This window comes from Schistocerca serialis, chromosome 1, assembly GCF_023864345.2.
Source record: "Schistocerca serialis cubense isolate TAMUIC-IGC-003099 chromosome 1, iqSchSeri2.2, whole genome shotgun sequence".
NCBI classification, from domain to species: Eukaryota; Metazoa; Arthropoda; class Insecta; order Orthoptera; family Acrididae; genus Schistocerca; species Schistocerca serialis.
Window position 1 is genome coordinate 806,247,480 of NC_064638.1, and position 21,431 is coordinate 806,268,910.

Genomic DNA, 21,431 nt, shown 5'->3' on the forward strand with positions numbered 1-21,431 from the left:
TGTCAGAAAAACAACAACACATGACAAATATTTACAACTAAAACAAGTAAGCTAATGTACCATTCCACAAGTCCGAAGTGGAATGATTGTAATTTTTAATGAACGCTATGAAAGAGTCATTTTACAAATACTAATGCACAAAATAAAAAAGTTTTTTTATTTATTTATAAGGTAATAAACGTGTAATACAACTACTATAATACTTATTTACAATGAACACATTACTGCACTGAAATGGTTCAGAAGTTAGATTATACTTACACACACACACACACACACACACATATATATATATATATATATATATATATATATATATATATATATATATATATATTTACTATGAACACATTACTGCACTGAAATTGTGCAGAAGTTATAATATCACACACACAAATCAGTTAGCTCTACTGAGAAATTCATCAATGGAGGGAAGGAGGTAGCCACCAATAAATCCTTTAGGCTTCTCTTAAAATGAATTTCATTGGTTGTTAAGCTTTTTATGGCTGCTGGCAAGTTATTGAAAATGTGTGTTCCTGAATAATGCACACCTCTTTGTACAAGACTAAGTGACTTTAAATCCTTGTGAAGAATATTCTTATTTCTAGTATTGATTCCATGAATTTAGCTGTTGGTTTGAAAAAGTGATATATTTTTAATGACAAATTTCATTAAGGAATAAATATATTGGGAAGCAGTAGTTAGTATCCCTAGTTCCCTAAACAGGCTTCTGCAGGATGTTATCGAGTTCACACCACATACAACTCTTACTGCACGTTTTTGTGGATGGAAAACTTTAGCTTGGCTTGATGAATTACCCCAAAAAATAATCCCATATGACATTATAGAATGAAAGTAAGCATAGTATGCCAGCATTTTCATTTTTATATCCCCTATGTCTGACACAATTTGCATTACTAATAGAGATTTGTTAAGATGCTTCAGCAGTTCTGTGGTGTACTCCTCCCAGTTGAGTTTATTATCAAGCTGTAATCCCAAGAATTTAGCACTGTCCTCTTCTTCTATCTGTGTATCATCATATGTTAGGCATATACTCGTGGGACACCCCTTACAAGTTCTGAACTGCATGTAGTGTGTTTTTTTTTTTTTTTAAGTTCAATGACAGAGAATTGCCTAGGAACCAGTGATTAATGTCCACAAATATTTTATTAGCTGATCTTACTAAGACTAGACTTGATTTGCTATTTATTGCAATGTTTTTATCATTGGCAAACAAAACGAACTTGTCATCTGGTAATGTTACTGATGAAAGGTCATTGATATACACAAGAAAAATGGAACCTTGTGGGACCCCACATGTAATTAGTTCCCAGTTGGATGATGCCTGATAGCTTGATACATGTCTATTTCCTAATAACACCCTTTGTTTCCTGCCAGAGATATAAGATTTAAACCATTTTGTAGCATTTCCTGTAACACCGTAATATTCTAGTTTACTTAAAAGGATGTTGTGATTTACACAGTAAAATGCCTTTGGCAGATCACAAAATATACCAGATGCTTGCAATTTTTTGTCTAATGAATTAAGTACATTTTCACATTAAGTGTAGATAGCCTTCTCAGTATCAGAACCCTTTAGAAATCCAAAGTGTGACTTTTACAGTATGTTATTTGAAATAAGATGGTTAAAAAGCCGATTGTACATTACTTTTTCTAAAATTTTTGAGAATGCTATTTCTTTATCTCCCTTCTTAAACAGTGGCTTATATTCAGCATATTTCAACCATTCAGGAAATATTCCACAGATAAATGACTAGCTACACTGATAGCTTAATATGTTACTTAGCTCAGAATCACATTTTTAATTAACTTTGTTGATATTTCATCATACACACTAGTATTTCTGTTGGGGTAGTGAGGGTCAAATTCATATTATGGAAGTTACTTGAAATGTCTAGTCTGAGGTATTCCATAGCAGCATCTACCGAACCTGACAACCCCATCTTTTCAGTAACAATTATAAAATGTTTGTTAAAAAGTTGTGTAACACTATACACATCTGTCACCAATGTATCATTTACTCTTAATGCTATTTGTTCCTCTTCATGTCTGGTTCTACCGTCTCCTCCTTCACTATATCCTATATTGTCTTTATTTTGTTATCTGATATGACTATCTTTTCCTTGTAATATATTTGCCTTGATGTCTGTATTACAGTCTTTAATATTTTGCAGTCTTTCTTGTAATGTGCTGTAGCATCAACATTGGAACTGTTTCAGATTGACAGATACAGTTTTCTTTTTGTTTTATAAGATACCCCTATTCCTTAAGTAATCCATGACTACTTTGTAGACTTTGCTGTAACCTTGGTAAGTTTTGGGGGAAAACAGCGTTCGAATATGGTAAGCACTTTATTAGCAAAAGTGTTATATTTTTCATTCATGCCATGAGCACTGTAAACATCAGTCCAGTGAATGTCTCTGAGGAGTGTCCTAAAATAATCAATTTTTGGCTTATTGATTATGCTCTTGAGCTCAGATTTAACAGATTTAATATCCTGTTCAGTATTAACATTTAACAGAAGGAACTGCATGTCATGGTGTGAGAGGCCATTGACTATTGGTTTTGTAATATAATTTTGTTCATTGAACTTCTCTATAAAGATATTATCAATGGCTGTTTGTGAGCAATTGGCTACCCTAGTGGGGAACTTCCTCATAATCCAGACTGTATATAATTTAAATGAATTTCTAGGGCAATAAGATTTGCATAAGATCTTTTTTATTATAAATGTTTTAATTTGTATGACAGTGTGTGTAATAATGTATAACTTGTATATGTATTGTCTGCAGTACTGTTGTTTTTCTTGAAACCTTGAATTTAATATTGTTTATCTTGTATTTATATTGTTTACAATACTGTTTTTCTTCTTTTTGCCTGTATACTATTGTATTCATCCGAGTTGTTCTACGTTAAGTACAGATTTGTATAGAATGTAATTTAAGAGGACTAAATAAAAATCACATCAAATAAAATAAAATAAAATACTTTACAAGAATATTTAAAAGATTTTTCCAGATGTTCCAAATATTTTTACTGTTTCTTAATTGTTTTTTGTTAAGAGATGTTATAGAATCAGTCGTGTAAGCAAGATTTGTTGAGTGTATTAAGCATTCTTTTAGAGCTCTCACTTGTCTTTAGTCTGTCAGTATCGGTAGATGAAGTATTTGGGAATCTTAGTGCGCTCTGAAAGAGACTCCTGTAGCTGCTGGATAAGTGAAAAATAGTATCATGCTCTCGACAGACTTTTAATTCGCATTAATACAATAATAACAAGGAGATTACCAATTTTCATAATATTACTTAGCAGTAATTTTAAAGTGGAGAAAGACTAATGGACTAATAAGATCTACAAAACAGTCAACGCTGTATGATAAGCAACTTCCATAAGATTTAGTGATCTGTGACTTTAACGTAGTTCCTAAATTACATTATAAACTATCTTAAAAATAAAAACTAATGTTGATTGGCGGTATTTCTCAAACACACGTTCTCTCACAATAAGTACTGCCCATTCACAATATGTATTGCATCACTGATTCAGGGCATTTTTCCTGACAAATTAAAGTATGTTTTGCTAAAGCTTTTTGGAACATATGAAGAGATGTGAACAATGACTGACGTGTTTCATTGTTGACACCCTTTTCTAAATCCTTTGAGAAAGTAATATCCGATCTGTGTAATAACAAAAATAATATTGAATGCAAATCATATTTTATAATTTCAAAAAGGCGACGAGTAATGTTATTTATATATTCACTAACCAATTTCAAACACTTTACCGGTAGTAAAAGTCGGTAATCTTTATGGTTGTAGGAAATGATAACCAAAGATTACTTACTGTCAGCAATATCTTTATATTTCCCCGAATTGCGCTGTCAATTGCAGTGTTTGTTTTGGAGGTGGTGCAGATGGTTTCACGGAAGTGGATTCAATGTTAAACAGTAGTGACGGTGCTTTCGTGGTTTTAAGAGAAAGTTTGAGGACGTACATGTTTCCGCGGTACTCTCGTGAGCTAAACATTGAACGGTTGGCTGAATAAGTCTAACAAGAATTGTGCTTTATACAGATTCCTATACTCTGTTAATTCGCAAAAGATTTTCTGCCGCTCGCTGCCTCTACGTATCCTTGACATGCACGACTGCGGCAGGTCAAGAGCGGAGACCGAAAATTTGTTTTTACCAGTAATTCACGAAAAACTCGAGTTTCAACAAACGGCGAAGAATAATGAACTTATCCATTCATACAGCACAGTGCCAGAGAAGATACTGAGTATACACCAGGAATTAGCTAATAGGCTATCAGAATTACCATTCTCGGCACCAATCGAATACATTTATAATCCTCTGGACTACGCTTTTGATGTCCATGCTCAATTTGTAAATAAATTCTGCCACTCAGAAAAGCAAATTTTATTTCTTGGTATGAATCCTGGACCATGGGGTATGTCGCAAACTGGGGTGAGTCGTTCGACCCACCCCCTTTCCCCATCCTCCTCTTAATGGGAGAGATGACACTTTTCAAGTACTGAAGACGTTCTATTTATAAAGTGTTACATTGAACATTAAGATTAGTTCATTTCGTTTAACTTTTCAGGTACCATTTGGTGAAGTGACGATAGTGAGAGACTGGTTAGGTATTAGTGGGGAAGTTAGATGCCCGTCTAAACAATGCCCTAAAAGACCTGTGCTGGGTTTCAGCTGTAAGAGAAGAGAACTTAGTGGTTGGAAGTTCTGGAACTTCTTCAAAAGCATATGTTTGAATCCACTCAGGTTCTTCAGACATGCTTTTGTTTATAATTACTGTCCATTGGCATTTATGACAGCAACAGGAAAGAATGTAACGCCAGCAGAAATGAAGGTTTGTTCTACCATTTCTATCTTCAACAAAGCAAGTGTTTATCTAAAAATTAAATTATTTCATAGATAATTGAAACTGACAAATGTTTAATGTTTGTAATAGAGTGAGACCTCGTAGATTAGTAGAGCTCTTTGAAAAGTACATGTTTTTTCCATTTACAAGCAGATGCAGACAGCCATTCTGCAAGGTAGTAGATAAGCTAATCTAAAGTAGATTAAATTCCTACCTGTTTTGTATATAAAGCTGTCATCAATCCAAAGAATGGTTTAAGTGCTACAGTGTTTTACTCAGCTTGGTCCTATTACAAATGGCATTCCCCTGCTTTCTTTCATACCGACTGAGGTGGCACACTGCTTACTGCAGCGGACTCACATTTTGGAGGATGACAGTTCAAATCCACCTCTGGCCATTAAGCTTTAGGTTTTCCGTGATTTCCCTAAATCCTCCAGGTAAATTTTGGAATGGTTCTTTCAAAGGGCACAGCTGATTTCCTTCACCATCCTTAACACAATCCGATCTTGTGCTCAGTCTCTAATGGCCCTGATGTTGGTGGAACATTAAAAATCAATCTTCCTTTGCTTTCTTTCAGTCTTTGAATTTCCTGGGAAGTACTGGAGTCCCTGTAACACGGTGTCAGAATGGTCCCTTTCTGGCATTTAGTAAGGGCTGTATGAGGAAACATCAGGGGAAATAGCAAATATTTGGGGGGGGGGGGGGGGGGGGGACTGTTTTTCCAGTGGCCTGCAAAGATTTTCTTCTTCCTTTTCTGTCCACACAAAAAACAAACCCATGTTACATAGCAGTTACTAAAGCCAAAGTACTCTCGTGTTTAGCAACATTAAGCATGTAACTTGGCTGAATCACAATCGCTTCTATGAATGCAGAATAATTCTATGACGAATAAAATGTCTCTACTCCAGATATCAGCAGAAGGCAAAGGCTCACTCTTAGAGGTGCATGTACTTGAAAATTATCAGAATTGTCAAAAGATACTTAGCAGATTAGAACAGTGTTCATATTATAATCAAATCACATTAGCATTATGTTAAACATTTAGGAGTACTGCCATTGCTACAAATGAAACTTTGAAGTTCTCTACTTCTACTTTTATTCTGCTATATCCTATAATATCAAATTCCAGGACAGCTTTGTGTGTTTCCAAAATGTATTCTGAACTAAATAATGAGCCATCACAAAGATCTATTGTGTCAATTCATGAAAGTGACATAAGATGCATTTCAGGGGTAGGATTCTAATACTGTCTACATAACAAATCTACCTGCAGATTTGTAGTTAACAGCATTTCCCTGTTCAAAAGAAGTTGCGGCCTTAGCTCATTGAACACAGGGCAGTAATGTAATAAAATGTGCGTGTGGCTAGGGCCTCCAGTTGGGTCGACCAGTCACCTCGTGCAAGTCTTTTAGAACCTGATACCAATAGCTTAAAAAAGGTGCATTTCATTTTTGAGGTTGTAATTGCGACAAGGTTTCTTGATAAATCTTTGTAATTTGTACAAGAGTTTCACACATCAGTTTCGACCATTTGCTATTATATAGTACTCAGTGTTTGAGATTTGATGTACAGTTCATACTAAAATTCCATGACACTATGTTACGACTACATGTACATGTGGTTGGCACTGTTTTTGTTCAGTGAAGACTAGGTACTGGTTCACTGTGGTGCCAGTGGTCCCACAGAGCTAATAAGGGGGTCATTCCATGTCAATTCAACCAATCTGAGAAAATGTTCTAGCTGTTGGTCTCAGATTTGGCTGAAATGCAGCACACCAATGCTACCAAGTGTGGAACATTCATGTACACAATTCCCCTGCCAATTAGTTCCAGAATTATGGCTTGTGAAAGAAGGTGGTGTGACCCGGAAATGGCAACCTGCATCTGGCAATCTATCTTCAGACCCACTTCAGCTCTTAGTAACTTTGGAACTATTCCGCACAGTCCAGTGAAATTTTTACAACCCAGTAACATCCACTTAGAAAACACACTCTATGAATCAGAACACCAACAACATATTTCTGAGGGAAAATAAAAAATTCCAAAAAAATGTAATACGTTAAAAGGTACATATTATAGGTGCCCTCTATGCCAAATATAATTCACTCAAAAAGGGTATAATTTTTTTGTGGTACGCTTAATGTGACCTAAACCCACACAGAGCTCATCTTGCCCATATCAGTCACAAAAACTGAGTTACATGCACACAAAAATACAAAAATTTGAAAAATTTCCTGAAAAACATGGATTTTCTAAGTGTGGTAGCGCAAAAGGGACAAGTGATATCCAAACCAAATTTCAAACACTGCATAAGTGACCATAATATAATATAATATATGGCAAAATTTCAACTTGTTATTGCAAGGCATTTGTGTACAATAAAAGTTGACAGAGATGTATTTGGTTACGTTTCTTTTAACACGATTTAGCAAGTAATAGTGATGATGCAGACAGCTTGTTTCAGATAAAGCTGCAGCAATTGTTGGGAACCATTAGGCAACAGAAAGTTAAACAATGGTAGTTTTCAGGGACAGAATGAGTCATTGTTAGGAAGGAACAACAAAGGAAACAAGCAACAATTACAGGTTAGTCATGTTTTTAAGATTCTAGTTCAGACTGGTCAGTACTGTTGTGGAAGTCAGTATGGAGGCAGAAGAGTGTACTATTGGTGCTTTTGTTCAAACAAGTTGCAGTATTGGTAGAGCTCAAGTGTCTGAATGTCATAAAACAACATATGGAACCAAATGTGGCATTCGCTTTGTACTATATGATCTGGATGAATCGGACCAAGATTTGTTGCTATGGAGATCTGGGATACACCCTGCGGGCACAAGAAGTACAGTTCCAGGAAACTTTAGTGTTTGTTATCATCATATGAAAGTGTTTCTGGATAAATATTCTTTCCTACTAAGAAGTTGATTTGATCCATTTTGGAATCATAAGGAGACAGTGAAGTGTAACCTCAGAGAAATTGATATAAAATCAGTATTGAAAGTGAATCAGTTCATGGGACTTAACATGAAACCAGGACAAAAGTTATGTTCCAAGTGTGTTATACTGCTAAAAAATGAAGAATATTCTGATAATTTACATGATAGTGACGAAGAGTATCAGTCACCTACAACCACAGCAGATGAGCAATTAAATACTTCAGTGACTGCTCATGGTTTGTCTCCCATGAAGACACAAAGTTGGGAAATGAGACAGGCCCAGCTATGGTAGAAGAAAACTACAAGAAGCTCAAATGGAATTAAAACACAAAATAGCTGACACACTAATGGTGGAAGAGGAAGAACTATCTGCTCCAAAGGAACAGAAATCATGCCAGGAATGCTCTGATTTGCACAAAATTGTGCATGATTTGAAAGAAAAATGTGCCATATCCACACGCCAGAAAAAAGTAGCTATTCTTACCCTTGCACTTTCCAGCTGGTCTATTGACTACACTGCAAATGAATTCAATGTTTCTACATATATGGTAAAGCAAGCTAGGAAAATAAAAGCAACCCAAGGAGTGCTTCCACAACTTCAGCAGACTCAGGGTAAGCAATTGAGTTCAGAAATAAAAGTGGTAGTGTCAGAGTTTTATGAAAATAATGGCTACAGCCGAATAATGCCTGAAAAAAAAGACTATGTAAGCTAAAATGACTGTTGCTATGAAACATATCAGAACTATATGTAGAATTGAAGAAAAAGTATCCGAATACCAAAGTAGGTTTATCATCTTTTTTCAATCTTCGGCCAAAATGGGTTGTGCCTGTAAGTGCAAGGGGCACCCACAATGTTTGTGTATGTGAGACCCATCAAAATGCTAAGCTGATGTTTGCTGCTATAAAGGATTCTGGTCAGGATTACAAAGGTGCAATGAAGCTGCTAGTGTGTGACATCAGTTCCTACCAGTGCATGATACACAGGTGTGAAAAGTGTCCTGGTAAGGCAAATCTTGCGAAACACATGAATAACAAACTGTATGGTGAACTCCTTATGGATGATGATGAACTTGTTTCTTATAAACAATGGACACACATGGGTCACACAAATCTTGAAACAAAGCAAAGTACAGTGGAAGATTTTGTTGAAATGTGTTGTCAAAAAACTGACAAATTGACCACACACAGCTTCACAGCAACAGCACTGTCGGCTTATCTCCAGTTTTGTAGGGATAATTTGAAACAAGATAAAATTATAGTAATAATAGACTTTTCTGAAAATTATGCATTTATAGTTCAAGATGACATCCAAGGATATCATTGGGACAACAGTCGAGCAACTCTCCAGCCATTTGCGATTTAATATAGAGGTGCATCAGGTGATGTCTGTCATGAACCTGTGAGTTTTTAGTGACTATTTAATTCATGATGCCATTGCAGTTCATGCTCACATTCACACTGTCATGGCATATGTGAAAAACAAGCTGCCTCACATACATTTTGCGAAATACTTCAGTGATGGGGCAGCTAGTCAGCACAAAAACTGTAAAAATCTCAAAAATTTATGCATGCATTACCATGATTTTCAGATTCACGCAGAATGGAATTTTTTACAAGTCATGGAAAAATGTATGTGGTGGTATTGGTGCTACCATGAAGCGCATGACATCACGAGCTAGTCTGCAGCACCCTGCAGAAGGTCACATTCTAACACCTCTTCAATTATTTACCTGGGTACAGAAAAATATCTCTGGCATACAATCATTCTATGTTTCAAAAGATGAGGTGAAATCAGTTGAAGAGTTGCTAAAAAGCAGACTAGAACACGTTAAAACTGTTGCAGGCACAAGGAGTCATCATCACTTCTCTCCAGTGGACTCTGACAATGTGCAGATGAGCAGACTGTCCAGTTATAACTATAGGTTCATGCACAACATCTGTCTTCACAGTGTGTCTGATTCAGGATTCAGAAGCAAAAGCAGCAACATACAACCAGGTTGCTATGTTATTGCTATTTTATTTTATGATGACAAATGGTACTTAGGATGTGTTGCAGAGTGCTGTGAAGCAGAAGGTGGTGTATTTGTGAACTTCATGGGACCAGCAAGATCATTTCATTGGCCGCGTTTGGCAGACAGGTGTTGGATTCCTTTTGAACATATTCTTATGACAGTTCCAGTTCCTACCACAGTGTCAGCAAGACAGTACAATTTGCCACTCAATGTACAGAGTGCAGTAGCTTAAGTGTGGTAGAACTTCTGTTCAAAGGGCAATCGACTGGTTTTTAGCAGTTAAGGTGCAGTAAACATTAATGATAGGTTGTGTTAATCTGTCTATATGTTGTTGCTTAGTGATTAAACAGTTGTGGGAGAGGATAAGAAGAGGCAGAACAATATGTTTTTACAAAATTGTGTTGTGGAACAATGGCCACATCACCAAATACATCTGTCAACTTCAATTGTACACAAATGTCTTGCAATAACATGCTGAACTTTTGAGATATATATCATTATGGTTACTTATACAGTGTGTGAAATTTGGCTTGGATACCACTTGTCCCTTTTGTGCTACCACACTTCAAAAATCCATGTTTTTCAGGTAATTTTTCAATTTTTTGTATTTTTGTGAGCATGTAAGTCAGTTTTTGTGACTGATGTGGGCATGATGAGTTCTGTGTGTGTTTAGGCCACATTAAGCTTACCACAAAAAATTTATACCCTTTTTGAGTGAATTATATTTGGCATAGAGGGCACCTACAATATGTACCTTTCAACATATTACATTTTTTAAACAACAATTTGGATTTTTTTCTTTTCAGAAATATGTTGGTGTTTTGATTCATGGAGTGTGTTCTCTAACTGGATATTACTGGGTTGTAAAAATTTCACTGGACTGTGTGGAATAGTTCCAAAGTTATTAAGATCTGACGTTGGGTCTGAAGATAGATTGCCAGATGCGGGTTGCAATTTTCGCATCATGCCACCTTCTTTCACAGGTCATAATTCTGGAACTAATTGGCAGGGGAAACTAATACTTTGTACACGAGTGTGTTCCACACACGGTAGAATTAATGTACTGGATTTCAGTCAAATCTGAGACTATGAGCTGGAGCCCCTGGTTGAACTGACATGGAATGACCAAAGGGACAGTCAACTGAAAACAAGACAGACAAAATAAAGGTGAATAAACTGTTTGTTGTTTCAAAATTAATTGCCGTAACTGGTAATAGATGTATCCTACTGTGACAGTCAATGCCTTTGTGGAAAAATGTTTGCATTTGCCAATGTAATCATGATTGTATCCAGGTGTGCACCTCTTTATCTGAAGCAAATCAACGGTCACAAATATCTCTGTTCTGGGCGCCATAAAATATGGAAACCGCTTGGGAAGAGGCAGGACTGTATGGAGGATGTGCAATGGCTTGCCAGCAAAACTTCTGCACCATTCTCAAAACAGTCTTGACAACATGCAGGCCCACCCCCTGAGGCTGTGTAAGGGCTTGCCAGTGAACCATCTGCAGCATGGACAGGCCCCATGTTGCCAAGGCTGTTCAGAGTTCACTGCAGAGGTTTCGCTGAGAAGACCTTACTCATCCTCCTTACAGTCCTGATCTCTCCCCATGAAGTTTCCATATTTTTGGAGACCAGAAGAAAGACATTCATGGCTGTTGAATTGCTTAGGATGAAGACATGCACTCCTGGATATAATTATGGTTGCGTAGGCAACAGCAAACATTTTTCCATGACAGCGTTCACTCTCTTGTCTCAAAATGGAATAAGTGTATTAACAGTTACGGTGATTACTTTTGAAGTATGATTCAGTTTACTTAATTTTTCCCATCTGTCTCATTTTCATTTGACGGCCCCTTATAGAAAAGGAGGGAAATGGTATATGTCGGCAGTACTGCTTACATTATGATTATGTTCATTCCTCAATTTTTATAACATTCAAGAATCTGGGAGAGAGTATAATCATTTCTTCTTGGGCTTCTAATCATGAATACAAGCTTCAAATAGAAACTCTTTCAATCCTTGTATAACAGAATTCGTAACTCAGTCTCCAATGTGACGGAAACAGTGTCAAAAGACTGCAAGCCCTTGCCACACCTCAGTTTACTAGACTCACTCCGATTTATGGGATTCTGCAAAACTGAACATGTATTTCTCTTAGTTCTTGTGGAACATCATAGGATTTACTTTTAAAAAAGGCTATATAGACAGTGTGAACCACTGGTGAAGAGTAATGCAACTGGTTCAGAGAGAGTTTTGCAACACTCACAAATTCAAATGTAATTGCAGTTCAAAATAGGAATCAATAAGTTTTTAGAATTGTATCAGAGATAAGCAAATTTGAATGTGGACAAGTAGTTGGTGCTCATGTGGTGGGTGCTTCCGTAACCAAGGTAGCCAACGTGTTTGCTGTTTCAACAGGCACCGTATTGAAGATTTTTACCATGTACAGGGAAAGCAGAAAAATATCCATTAAGTCACAAAGCAGATCAAAATTATGTACTGAATGTTCATGATGATGGTCACTGAAGAGGATTGTGATGAAAAATAAGAGGACAGCAGCTCCAAAAGTCACTGCAGAAATGACTGTCACACGCACAAAACACACTGCGCAGGGAATGATGGGTAAGCTGGAATTCAAAAATCCGTCATCAGTTATGCAAAGGGCCTTAACAGAAAAACATGGTGCCAAAGTCCTAAAACATAACTGTGCAGATGTTCCTATGTGTGTATGATTAAGAGTGAATGTGTTATTACTTATTACAATAAAAACTGATGACTTATCTTCGCCTACCCCCTTGTTGTAATTAAAAAATAATAAATCATGTGAAACAGTGATTCAAAGTTTAGCTGTTCCACTACCTTAGATTTCCTCATGGTACTTTGTAAAGTTCTACCCACAATACTCCCCCCAGGGGGCTCACGGTTATTTCGTGAGTACGTGGGTGGCGAGCACGGGGCCCCGAGCTATTGCAGCCTTCTGTCTTTCCAGGGCTGCATTTCCACTCCTTTCCTCTCCTAGCTCCTTCCCCTTCGCCTCACCTCTCCCTCTCTTGGTTTCCTTGTTTATGTTGGCCCCACTATCCTCCTGGTTCTGTTGGTTTTGCAATTTGGTTTTGTTGCATAATCATATCATTCTTTTGTCATTCCCTGGTCCCCTTCTGGGGTTTGACCTCGATTACTAAATTTCTTTTCTGTAGTGTGAGCCATTTAGGGAAGAGCACCTTACCTAGTGTCTCCGACGTGTGCCATCCTAGTTCATTCCACCGTTTCTTTCACGTCGTTGTCTGATGCTAGGGTGCATAGCCAGCACAGTAGCCAGCCAGAGTGGTGGGGTCACTATGTACTCTTTTGGTTTGAGACCCCAGAACACACAGGGATCACACTTCTGATACCTGACCTGTGGCCACCTCATGTAAGCCTAGGAGTGGCTGCTTGTCGTCCTGGTGTATCGGAATTCCCAGCAATGGCCGCCATGCCTGACGTTCCTTTCTGTGGCTGGGTGGCACCCATGGGGAGAGCCCCTGATCGGAGTGGGTGGTATCAGGGTGGATGTTATGCAAATGAAATGCATACGGGTCCAGAACTCTGGCCATTCTTCTGCAGCCGTCTCTATGCGTGGAACTGATGCTTTTAGTGCTGCTTCTCCTGCCCCTTCGGCCTGCCCTTCCATGGCTACCCCCTGGGAGGAGGGTCAGGCTCATCGGCTAGGGGCGAAACCTTTCCCCTACTATTTGGTTTGCACCAGGACTGATGGGGATACTTTCACCAGTACCAAACCTTTATTTTTTGTGGAACACATTGAAGAAAAGTTTGGCGAAGTGCACTCTCTGAGCAAGATGCGGTCGGGTTCATTGTTGATCAAAACTGCTTCAGCTGCCCAGTCTGCAGCCCTTCGTGCCTGTAACCATCTTGGCAAAATTCCTGTGTCCATTACCCCCCCGCCCCAAGCAGTCTCTAAATATGGTTCAAGGTGTAATTTTTCACAGGGACCTCATCCTTCAAACTGATGAGGAACTTCGGTACAATCTTGGATGGCGGGGTGTTCACTTTGTTCGGCATGTTCAGAAGGGTCTGAAGGACAATCACATTGATACTGGTGCCTTTATCCTGGCCTTTGAAGGGGATACGCTCACTGAGAAAGTAAAGATTATGGTTTATCGATGTGATGTGAAGCCGTACATCCCACCACCTATGCGGTGTTTTAAGTGCTTGGGTTTTGGACACGTCTTCCTGCTGTTCGCAGGCCCCTCTCTGTGGTGACTGTGGACGTCCACTCCATGAGGGGAGTTCCTGTGTTCTCCCTCCTGTGTGTGTTAATTGTCATGGCAATCAATCTCCACATTCACCAGATTGCCCAGTTTATAAGGAAGAAAGGAGGTACAGGAGTATAAGTCCCTTGATCGTTTAACCTACACTGAGGCTCGTAAGAAATATGCACATCTTCACCCTGTGTCCGTGATGTCTAGTTATGCTTTAGTTACATCTTCACCCCTTCCTCCCTCTTCCTGATCCCAGTCCTGAACCCCTCTCCTCCCCCCCCCCCCCCTCCCCTGCAGCTCCCACACCCTCTCCTCCGGGCGCCGCTCCCCCTCCCCAGCTGGAGAAGTGTCCCACTTCTTCAGCGTCTGCCAGTCAAGGTCTGCTGCCAAACGACGAGCGCGTGAACCACGGTCTGTGGGCCCCCAGGTCGCCCGATCTCTTTCTGTTCCCGATCTTGCTGCAGCTGGCTCCTTTATGCCACACAGCTCTCCTTGATCTCAAACAGAAAAGAAGAAGAAACATAAGTCCCGGGACAAGGAGCCTCTGGTGTCACCAGAGGTCCCATCCCCGCCTTCGCAACCTGATCCTGACATATTGTTCAGGGATGTTGCCCCCTACTTGTCGGTGACGGGTGGTGACCCGGCGGCATGACTGGCTTTAGCTTGTTCAACCCCCATTTGAATCATCATTCTGTGGTTATCCTATGGAATTGTAATGGATATTACCGTCACCTTCTGGAGTTGAAACCCCTTGTTTCGTCTTACTTTGCAGCTTGTGTGTTTCTACAAGAATCTCATTTTACTGATGATCACTCACCAAACCTCTGTGGGTTCCGTGTTTTCTGTCGAAATCGGGTCACCCCCCTGCGGGCCTCTGGTGGCGTTTGTAGATAGGTCCATACGGACGTTGCTAACATGTGGATTCCTCTTCAAACTACATTGGAAGCGGCTGCTGTTAGGGTCCACCTGGACTCTGAGGTCATGATTTGCAAACTTTATCTCCCTCCTCCCCCCCATGAACCATGGACCTTGCGATTGGTGGGGAGGCTTGCGTGCCTCAGCGATACAGATGGCCGTACCGTAGGTGCAACCACAATGGAGGGGTATCTGTTGAGAGGCCAGCCAAACATGTGGTTCCTGAAGAGGGGCAGCAGCCTTTTCAGTAGTTGCAGGGGCAACAGTCTGGATGATTGACTGATCTGGCCTTGTAACATTAACCAAAACGGCCTTGCTGTGCTGGTACTGCGAACGGCTGAAAGCAAGGGGAAACTAAAGCCGTAATTTTTCCCGAGGACATGCAGCTTTACTGTATGGTTAAATGATGATGGCGTCCTCTTGGGTAAAATATTCCGGAGGTAAAATAGTCCCCCATTCGGATCTCCGGGCGGGGACTACTCAAGAGGACGTCGTTATCAGGAGAAAGAAAACTGGCATTCTACGGATCGGAGCGTGGAATGTCAGATCCCTTAATCGGGCAGGCAGGTTAGAAAATTTAAAAAGGGAAATGGATAGGTTAAAGTTAGATATAGTGGGAATTAGTGAAGTTCGGTGGCAGGAGGAGCAAGACTTTTGGTCAGGTGATTACAGGGTTATAAACACAAAATCAAATAGGGGTAATGCAGGAGTAGGTTTAATAATGAATAAAAAAATAGGAGTGCGGGTTAGCTACTACAAACAGCATAGTGAACGCATTATTGTGGCCAAGATAGACACAAAGCCCATGCCTACTACAGTGGTACAAGTTTATATGCCAACTAGCTCTGCAGATGATGAAGAAATTGATGAAATGTATGACGAGATAAAAGAAATTATTCAGGTAGTGAAGGGAGACGAAAATTTAATAGTCATGGGTGACTGGAATTCGTCAGTAGGAAAAGGGAGAGAAGGAAACATAGTAGGTGAATATGGATTGGGGGGGAAGAAATGAAAGAGGAAGCCGCCTTGTAGAATTTTGCACAGAGCATAACTTAATCATAGCTAACACTTGGTTCGAGAATCATGAAAGAAAGTTGTATACCTGGAAGAATCCTGGAGATACTAAAAGGTATCAGATAGATTACATAATGGTAAGACAGAGATTTAGGAACCAGGTTTTAAATTGTAAGACATTTCCAGGGGCAGATGTGGATTCTGACCACAATCTATTGGTTTTGAGCTGCAGATTGAAACTGAAGAAACTGCAAAAAGGCGGGAATTTAAGGAGATGGGACCTGGATAAACTGAAAGAACCAGAGGTGGTACTGAGTTTCAGGGAGAGCATAAGGGAACAATTGACAGGAATGGGGGAAAGAAATACAGTAGAAGAAGAATGGGTAGCTCTGAGGGATGAAGTAGTGAAGGCAGCAGAGGATCAAGTAGGTAAAAAGACGAGGGCTAATAGAAATCATTGGGTAACAGAAGAAATATTGAATTTAATTGATGAAAGGAGAAAATGCAGTAAATGAATCAGGCAAAAAGGAATACAAACGTCTCAAAAATGAGATCGACAAGAAGTGCAAAATGGCTAAGCAGGGATGGCTAGAGGACAAATGTAAGGATGTAGAGGCTTGTCTCACTAGGGGTAAGATAGATACTGCCTACAGGAAAATTAAAGAGACCTTTGGAGAGAAGAGACGCACTCGTATGAATATCAAGAGCTCAGATGGCAACCCAGTTCTAAGCAAAGAAGGGAAGGCAGAAAGGTGGAAGGAGTATATAGAGGGTTTATACAAGGGCGATGTACTTGAGGACAATATTATGGAAATGGAAGAGGATGTAGATGAAGATGAAATGGGAGATATGATACTGCGTGAGGAGTTTGACAGAGCACTGAAAGACCTGAGTCGAAACAAGGCCCCCGGAGTAGACAATATTCCATTAGAACTACTGACAGACTCGGGAGAGCCAGTCCTGGCAAAACTCTACCATCTGGTGAGCAAGATATATGAGACAGGCGAAATACCCTCAGACTTCAAGAAGAATATAATAATTCCAATCCCAAAGAAATTAGGTGTTGACAGATGTGAAAATTACCGAACTATCAGTGTAATAAGTCACAGCTGCAAAATACTAACGCGAATTCTTTACAGACGAATGAAAAAACTGGTGGAAGCGGACCTCGGGGAAGATCAGTTTGGATTCCGTAGAAATGTTGGAACACGTGAGGCAATACTAACCTTACGACTTATCTTAGAAGAAAGATTAAGAAAAGGCAAACCTACGTTTCTAGCATTTGTAGACTTAGAGAAAGCTTTTGACAACATTAACTGGAATACTCTCTTTCAAATTCTGAAGGTGGCAGGGGTAAACTACAGGGACCGAAAGGCTATTTACAATTTGTACAGAAACCAGATGGCAGTTATAAGAGTCGAGGGACATGAAAGGGAAGCAGTGGTTGGGAAAGGAGTGAGACAGGGTTGTAGCCTCTCCCTGATGTTATTCAATCTGTATATTGAGCAAGCAGTAAAGGAAACAAAAGAAAAATTCGGAGTAGGTATTAAAATCCATGGAGAAGAAATAAAAACTTTGAGGTTCGCCGATGACATTGTAATTCTGTCAGAGACAGCAAAGGACTTGGAAGAGCAGTTGAACGGAATGGACAGTGTCTTGAAAGGAGGATATAAGATGAACATCAACAAAAGCAAAACGAGGATAATGGAATGTAGTCAAATGAAATCGGGTGATGCTGAGGGGATTAGATTAGGAAATGAGACACTTAAAGTAGTAAAGGAGTTTTGTTATTTAGGGAGTAAAATAACTGATGATGGTCGAAGTAGAGAGGATATGAAATGTACACTGGCAATGGCAAGGAAATCGTTTCTGAAGAAGAGAAATTTGTTAACATCGAGTATAGATTTAAGTGTCAGGAAGTCGTTTCTGAAAGTATTTGTATGGAGTGTAGCCATGTATGGAAGTGAAACATGGACGATAACCAGTTTGGACAAGAAAAGAATAGAAGCTTTCGAAATGTGGTGCTACAGAAGAATGCTGAAGATAAGGTGGGTAGATCACGTAACTAATGAGGAGGTATTGAATAGGATTGGGGAGAAGAGAAGTTTGTGGCACAACTTGACTAGAAGAAGGGATCGGTTGGTAGGACATGTTTTGAGGCATCAAGGGATCACAAATTTAGCATTGGAGGGCAGCGTGGAGGGCAAAAATCGTAGAGGGAGACCAAGAGATCAATACACTAAGCAGATTCAGAAGGATGTAGGTTGCAGTAGGTACTGGGAGATGAAGAAGCTTGCACAGGATAGAGTAGCATGGAGAGCTGCATCAAACCAGTCTCAGGACTGAAGACGACAACAACAACAACAACAACAACAACAACAACATCTCCCTCCTGACAGGACTCTTACACTTGTTGCCTTAACTGCCCTTCTTCAGCTACTTCCTCCTCCCTTCCTCCTTCTCGGGGATTTTAATGCTCATCATCCCTTGTGGGGCAGTGCATTTCCATCTAGACAAGGTCTTCTCGTAGACCAGTTTCTTGCAGACCACGACTTGTGCCTTATTAATGATGGCTCCTCTACTCATTTCAGTGCCGGTCATGGTACCTTTTCTGCCATTGATCTTTCTGTTTCCTCTTCCTCCCTCCTCCCTTCATTACACTGGTCGCCACATGACAACCTTTGTGACAGTGACCATTTCCCATTGATTCTCGTGCTCCCTTCCCACTCCCCGATGGACAGGTTACCATGTTGGTTTTTCCAATGCGTCGATATACACTGCACAGGCCGTGTTTTCTCCCTCTTTGTTGGGTTGTATTGATGACATCCTAAGTGACGTGTCTGACGCAATTGTCCGCATTGCTAGCCTTGCTGCACCGTGCTCATCTGGACCATTTCACCGCCAGCCATTGCCATTGCCATCCGTGATTGTCATCGAGCTTTGCAACACCTTAAGAGGCACCCACCCGTTGCCAACCTTATTACCTTTAAACGCCTTCACACTAAAGCCCGTTGCTTAATCAAACAGAGCAAATGGATGTGTTGGGAAAGTTTTGTTTCTTCCCTTGGTTCTACTGTCCCTATGTCAAGGGTATGGGCTACACTTTGTTCTCTCCAAGGTTGCCATCGGCAGTCTACCCTCCCGGGCCTTCATTTCCTGGATGGCCTTTGCACGGAGCCATTGATTCTCGCGGAACATCTTGCGACCCATTTTGCAACAGCATCAGCCTCCTGTCCAGCTACTTTCCTTCACCAGAAACAGCAGGCTGAAGCTTCCGGGTGTTTTACCCTTTGCCGGTCAGAATCTTACAAAGTACCATCTACTGAATGAGAATTTCTTTCCACACTTTCTTCTTCTCATGATACAGCCCCTGGCCCAGACTCCATTCATAACCAACTGCTTCAACATCTCGGTGTTCCACAACGGCAACATCTCTGGGTGTTTAACAATATTTGGCTCTAGGGTGACTTCCCTTCTCAGTGGAAGGATAGCATCGTGGGTCCTGTCCTTAAGCCTGGTAAGAACCCCCTGTTTGTCAAAAGCTATCGGCCAATTAGTCTTACAAATATTGTTTGCAGGTTACTTGAACAGATGGTAGCCCGTCGGCTCAATTGGGTCCTCGAATCTCGGGATATATTGTCCCCTTACCAGTGTGTCTTCAGAGAGGGACGCTCTCTGATCGATCATTTACTTCGCTTGGCATGCACAGTTCAGCTGGCTTTTTCCCAGCACCACCATTTGGTTGCAGTATTTTTTGAGCTTCGCAAGGCCTACGATACGGCTTGGCGCCATCACACCTTTCTTACAGTTAATGAGTGGGGTCTTTGGGTCTCACTCCAGATTTTTATCCGCCAGTTCCTGTTCCACCGGTCATTCAGGGTTCAGGTTGGTGCTGTTTTTAGTTCTCCACGGACCCAGGAGAATGGCATCCCAATAGTTCCTCCTCAATGGCCTCAGCAGAGCGGCAGCTCCAGGGAGCTATACGGCCTGCTTCTGCATGTACCCTCTCACAGGGGTTTCAATTCTCTCCTTTAAAATCGCGGGTGGTACACTTCTGTCTCTGTACTATGATCCACCCCGATCTGGAGCTCTATCTCGATGGACAATGGTTACCTGTGGTCCCACAGTTTCGTTTCCTGGGTCTTCTTTTTGACAACAAGCTCACTTGGCTGTCTCATACCAGACTTCTGAAGGTAAGATGTTTCCGTAATCTCAATGTCCTTCGCTTCCTTGCCCAAACCTCTTGGGGTGCGGACTGCTCCATCCTTCTCTGCCTTTATCCGGGTTTAGTGCTGTCTCACTTAGACTATGGTTGTCAAGTTTATGGTTCGGCTGCTCCTTCTACACTGCACCTCCTGGATCTGGTCCACCATCGTGGTGCCTTCCCTACTAGCCCTGTTGATAGTCTCCTGGTTGAAGCTGGGATCCCCCCCTCGCTGTTCGGCGGTCCCAGCTTCTGGTTTCTTACGCAATTGCTGTCCGTTCCTCCCTCACTCATCCTTCCTATTCTATTCTGTTCACAGACCATGGACGTAACCCACCTGATTCCTGCCCTTGGGCGAGTTTACCGGCTGGACTCCGCCTTGCGTCTCTTTGCCGTGATTTTCAGCTTCCTTCTTTGTCCTGTCACCCACGCTCCCTCCCCAATACCCCACCTTGGTTAGTTCCTCGGCCCCAAATTCGGATGGATCTCCGCCGAGGTCCAAAAGATTCCATTCCGCCAATGGTGTTCCGTTGTTCCTTCCGCCGAATTTTATGGGAGTTTCGGGATGCTGTTGTTTTTTACACCGATGACTCTAAATCTGCCAATCATGTGGGATATGCCTTCATGTCCTCTGTTGGCACAGAAAATCATCTCCTGCCACCTACATGTGGGGTGTTTACTGCAGAATTGATGGCAATTTACCACGCCCTTACCTTTATTAAACAGTCCCAACACAACCGCATTTTGTTATGTACAGACTCAATGAGTGGCCTTCTGGCTATTGACTGGTGTTTTTCTCACCATCCCTTGGTCTTGGCCATCCATGACCATCTCGCTGATCTTCCCCGTGCTGCTTGTTCTGTTGACTTCCTTTGGGTCCCTGGCCATGTGGGTATCCTAGGTAATGAGCTTGCTGATCATTTGGCTGGGGGAGCAGTCACTCACCCCCCTTCTCTGTAACCCCTCCTTCAGCAGATTTACAGCTTCACATCAAATCCCACTTCGCACAATCATGGGCCAACTCTTGGGAGGCTACCTCCCTGTCTAATAAAGTTCATGCGGTTAAGGTGACACCAGTCCCCTAGTGTTCTTCCTTCCGCCTCTCCCGAAAGGCCTCAACCACCCTATGTCGTCTCCGCATCAGCCATACCAGGCTGACCCATGGTTTTCTTTTGCGCCACTCCCACTTTGTGGTTGTGGAGCCT

At 40.9% G+C, this 21,431-nt stretch overlaps 1 protein-coding gene across 3 annotated transcripts in view; it reads left to right on the forward strand.

Moving 5' to 3' along the window:
- The first annotated feature begins 3,875 nt into the window (after positions 1 to 3,875).
- The window catches only part of LOC126484046 (single-strand selective monofunctional uracil DNA glycosylase), a 43,215-nt gene continuing 25,659 nt past the window's right edge, over positions 3,876 to 21,431 (forward strand). For all 3 annotated transcript variants that reach the window (XR_007587803.1, XM_050107390.1, XM_050107402.1), the window contains exons 1-2: positions 3,876 to 4,481; positions 4,618 to 4,881. Coding sequence is in view for 2 of the 3 variants with exons in the window: in XM_050107390.1 (XP_049963347.1) it covers positions 4,155 to 4,481; positions 4,618 to 4,881 (591 nt within the window). In the remaining variant the exon portion in view is untranslated. The remainder of the gene's footprint in view (positions 4,482 to 4,617; positions 4,882 to 21,431) is intronic.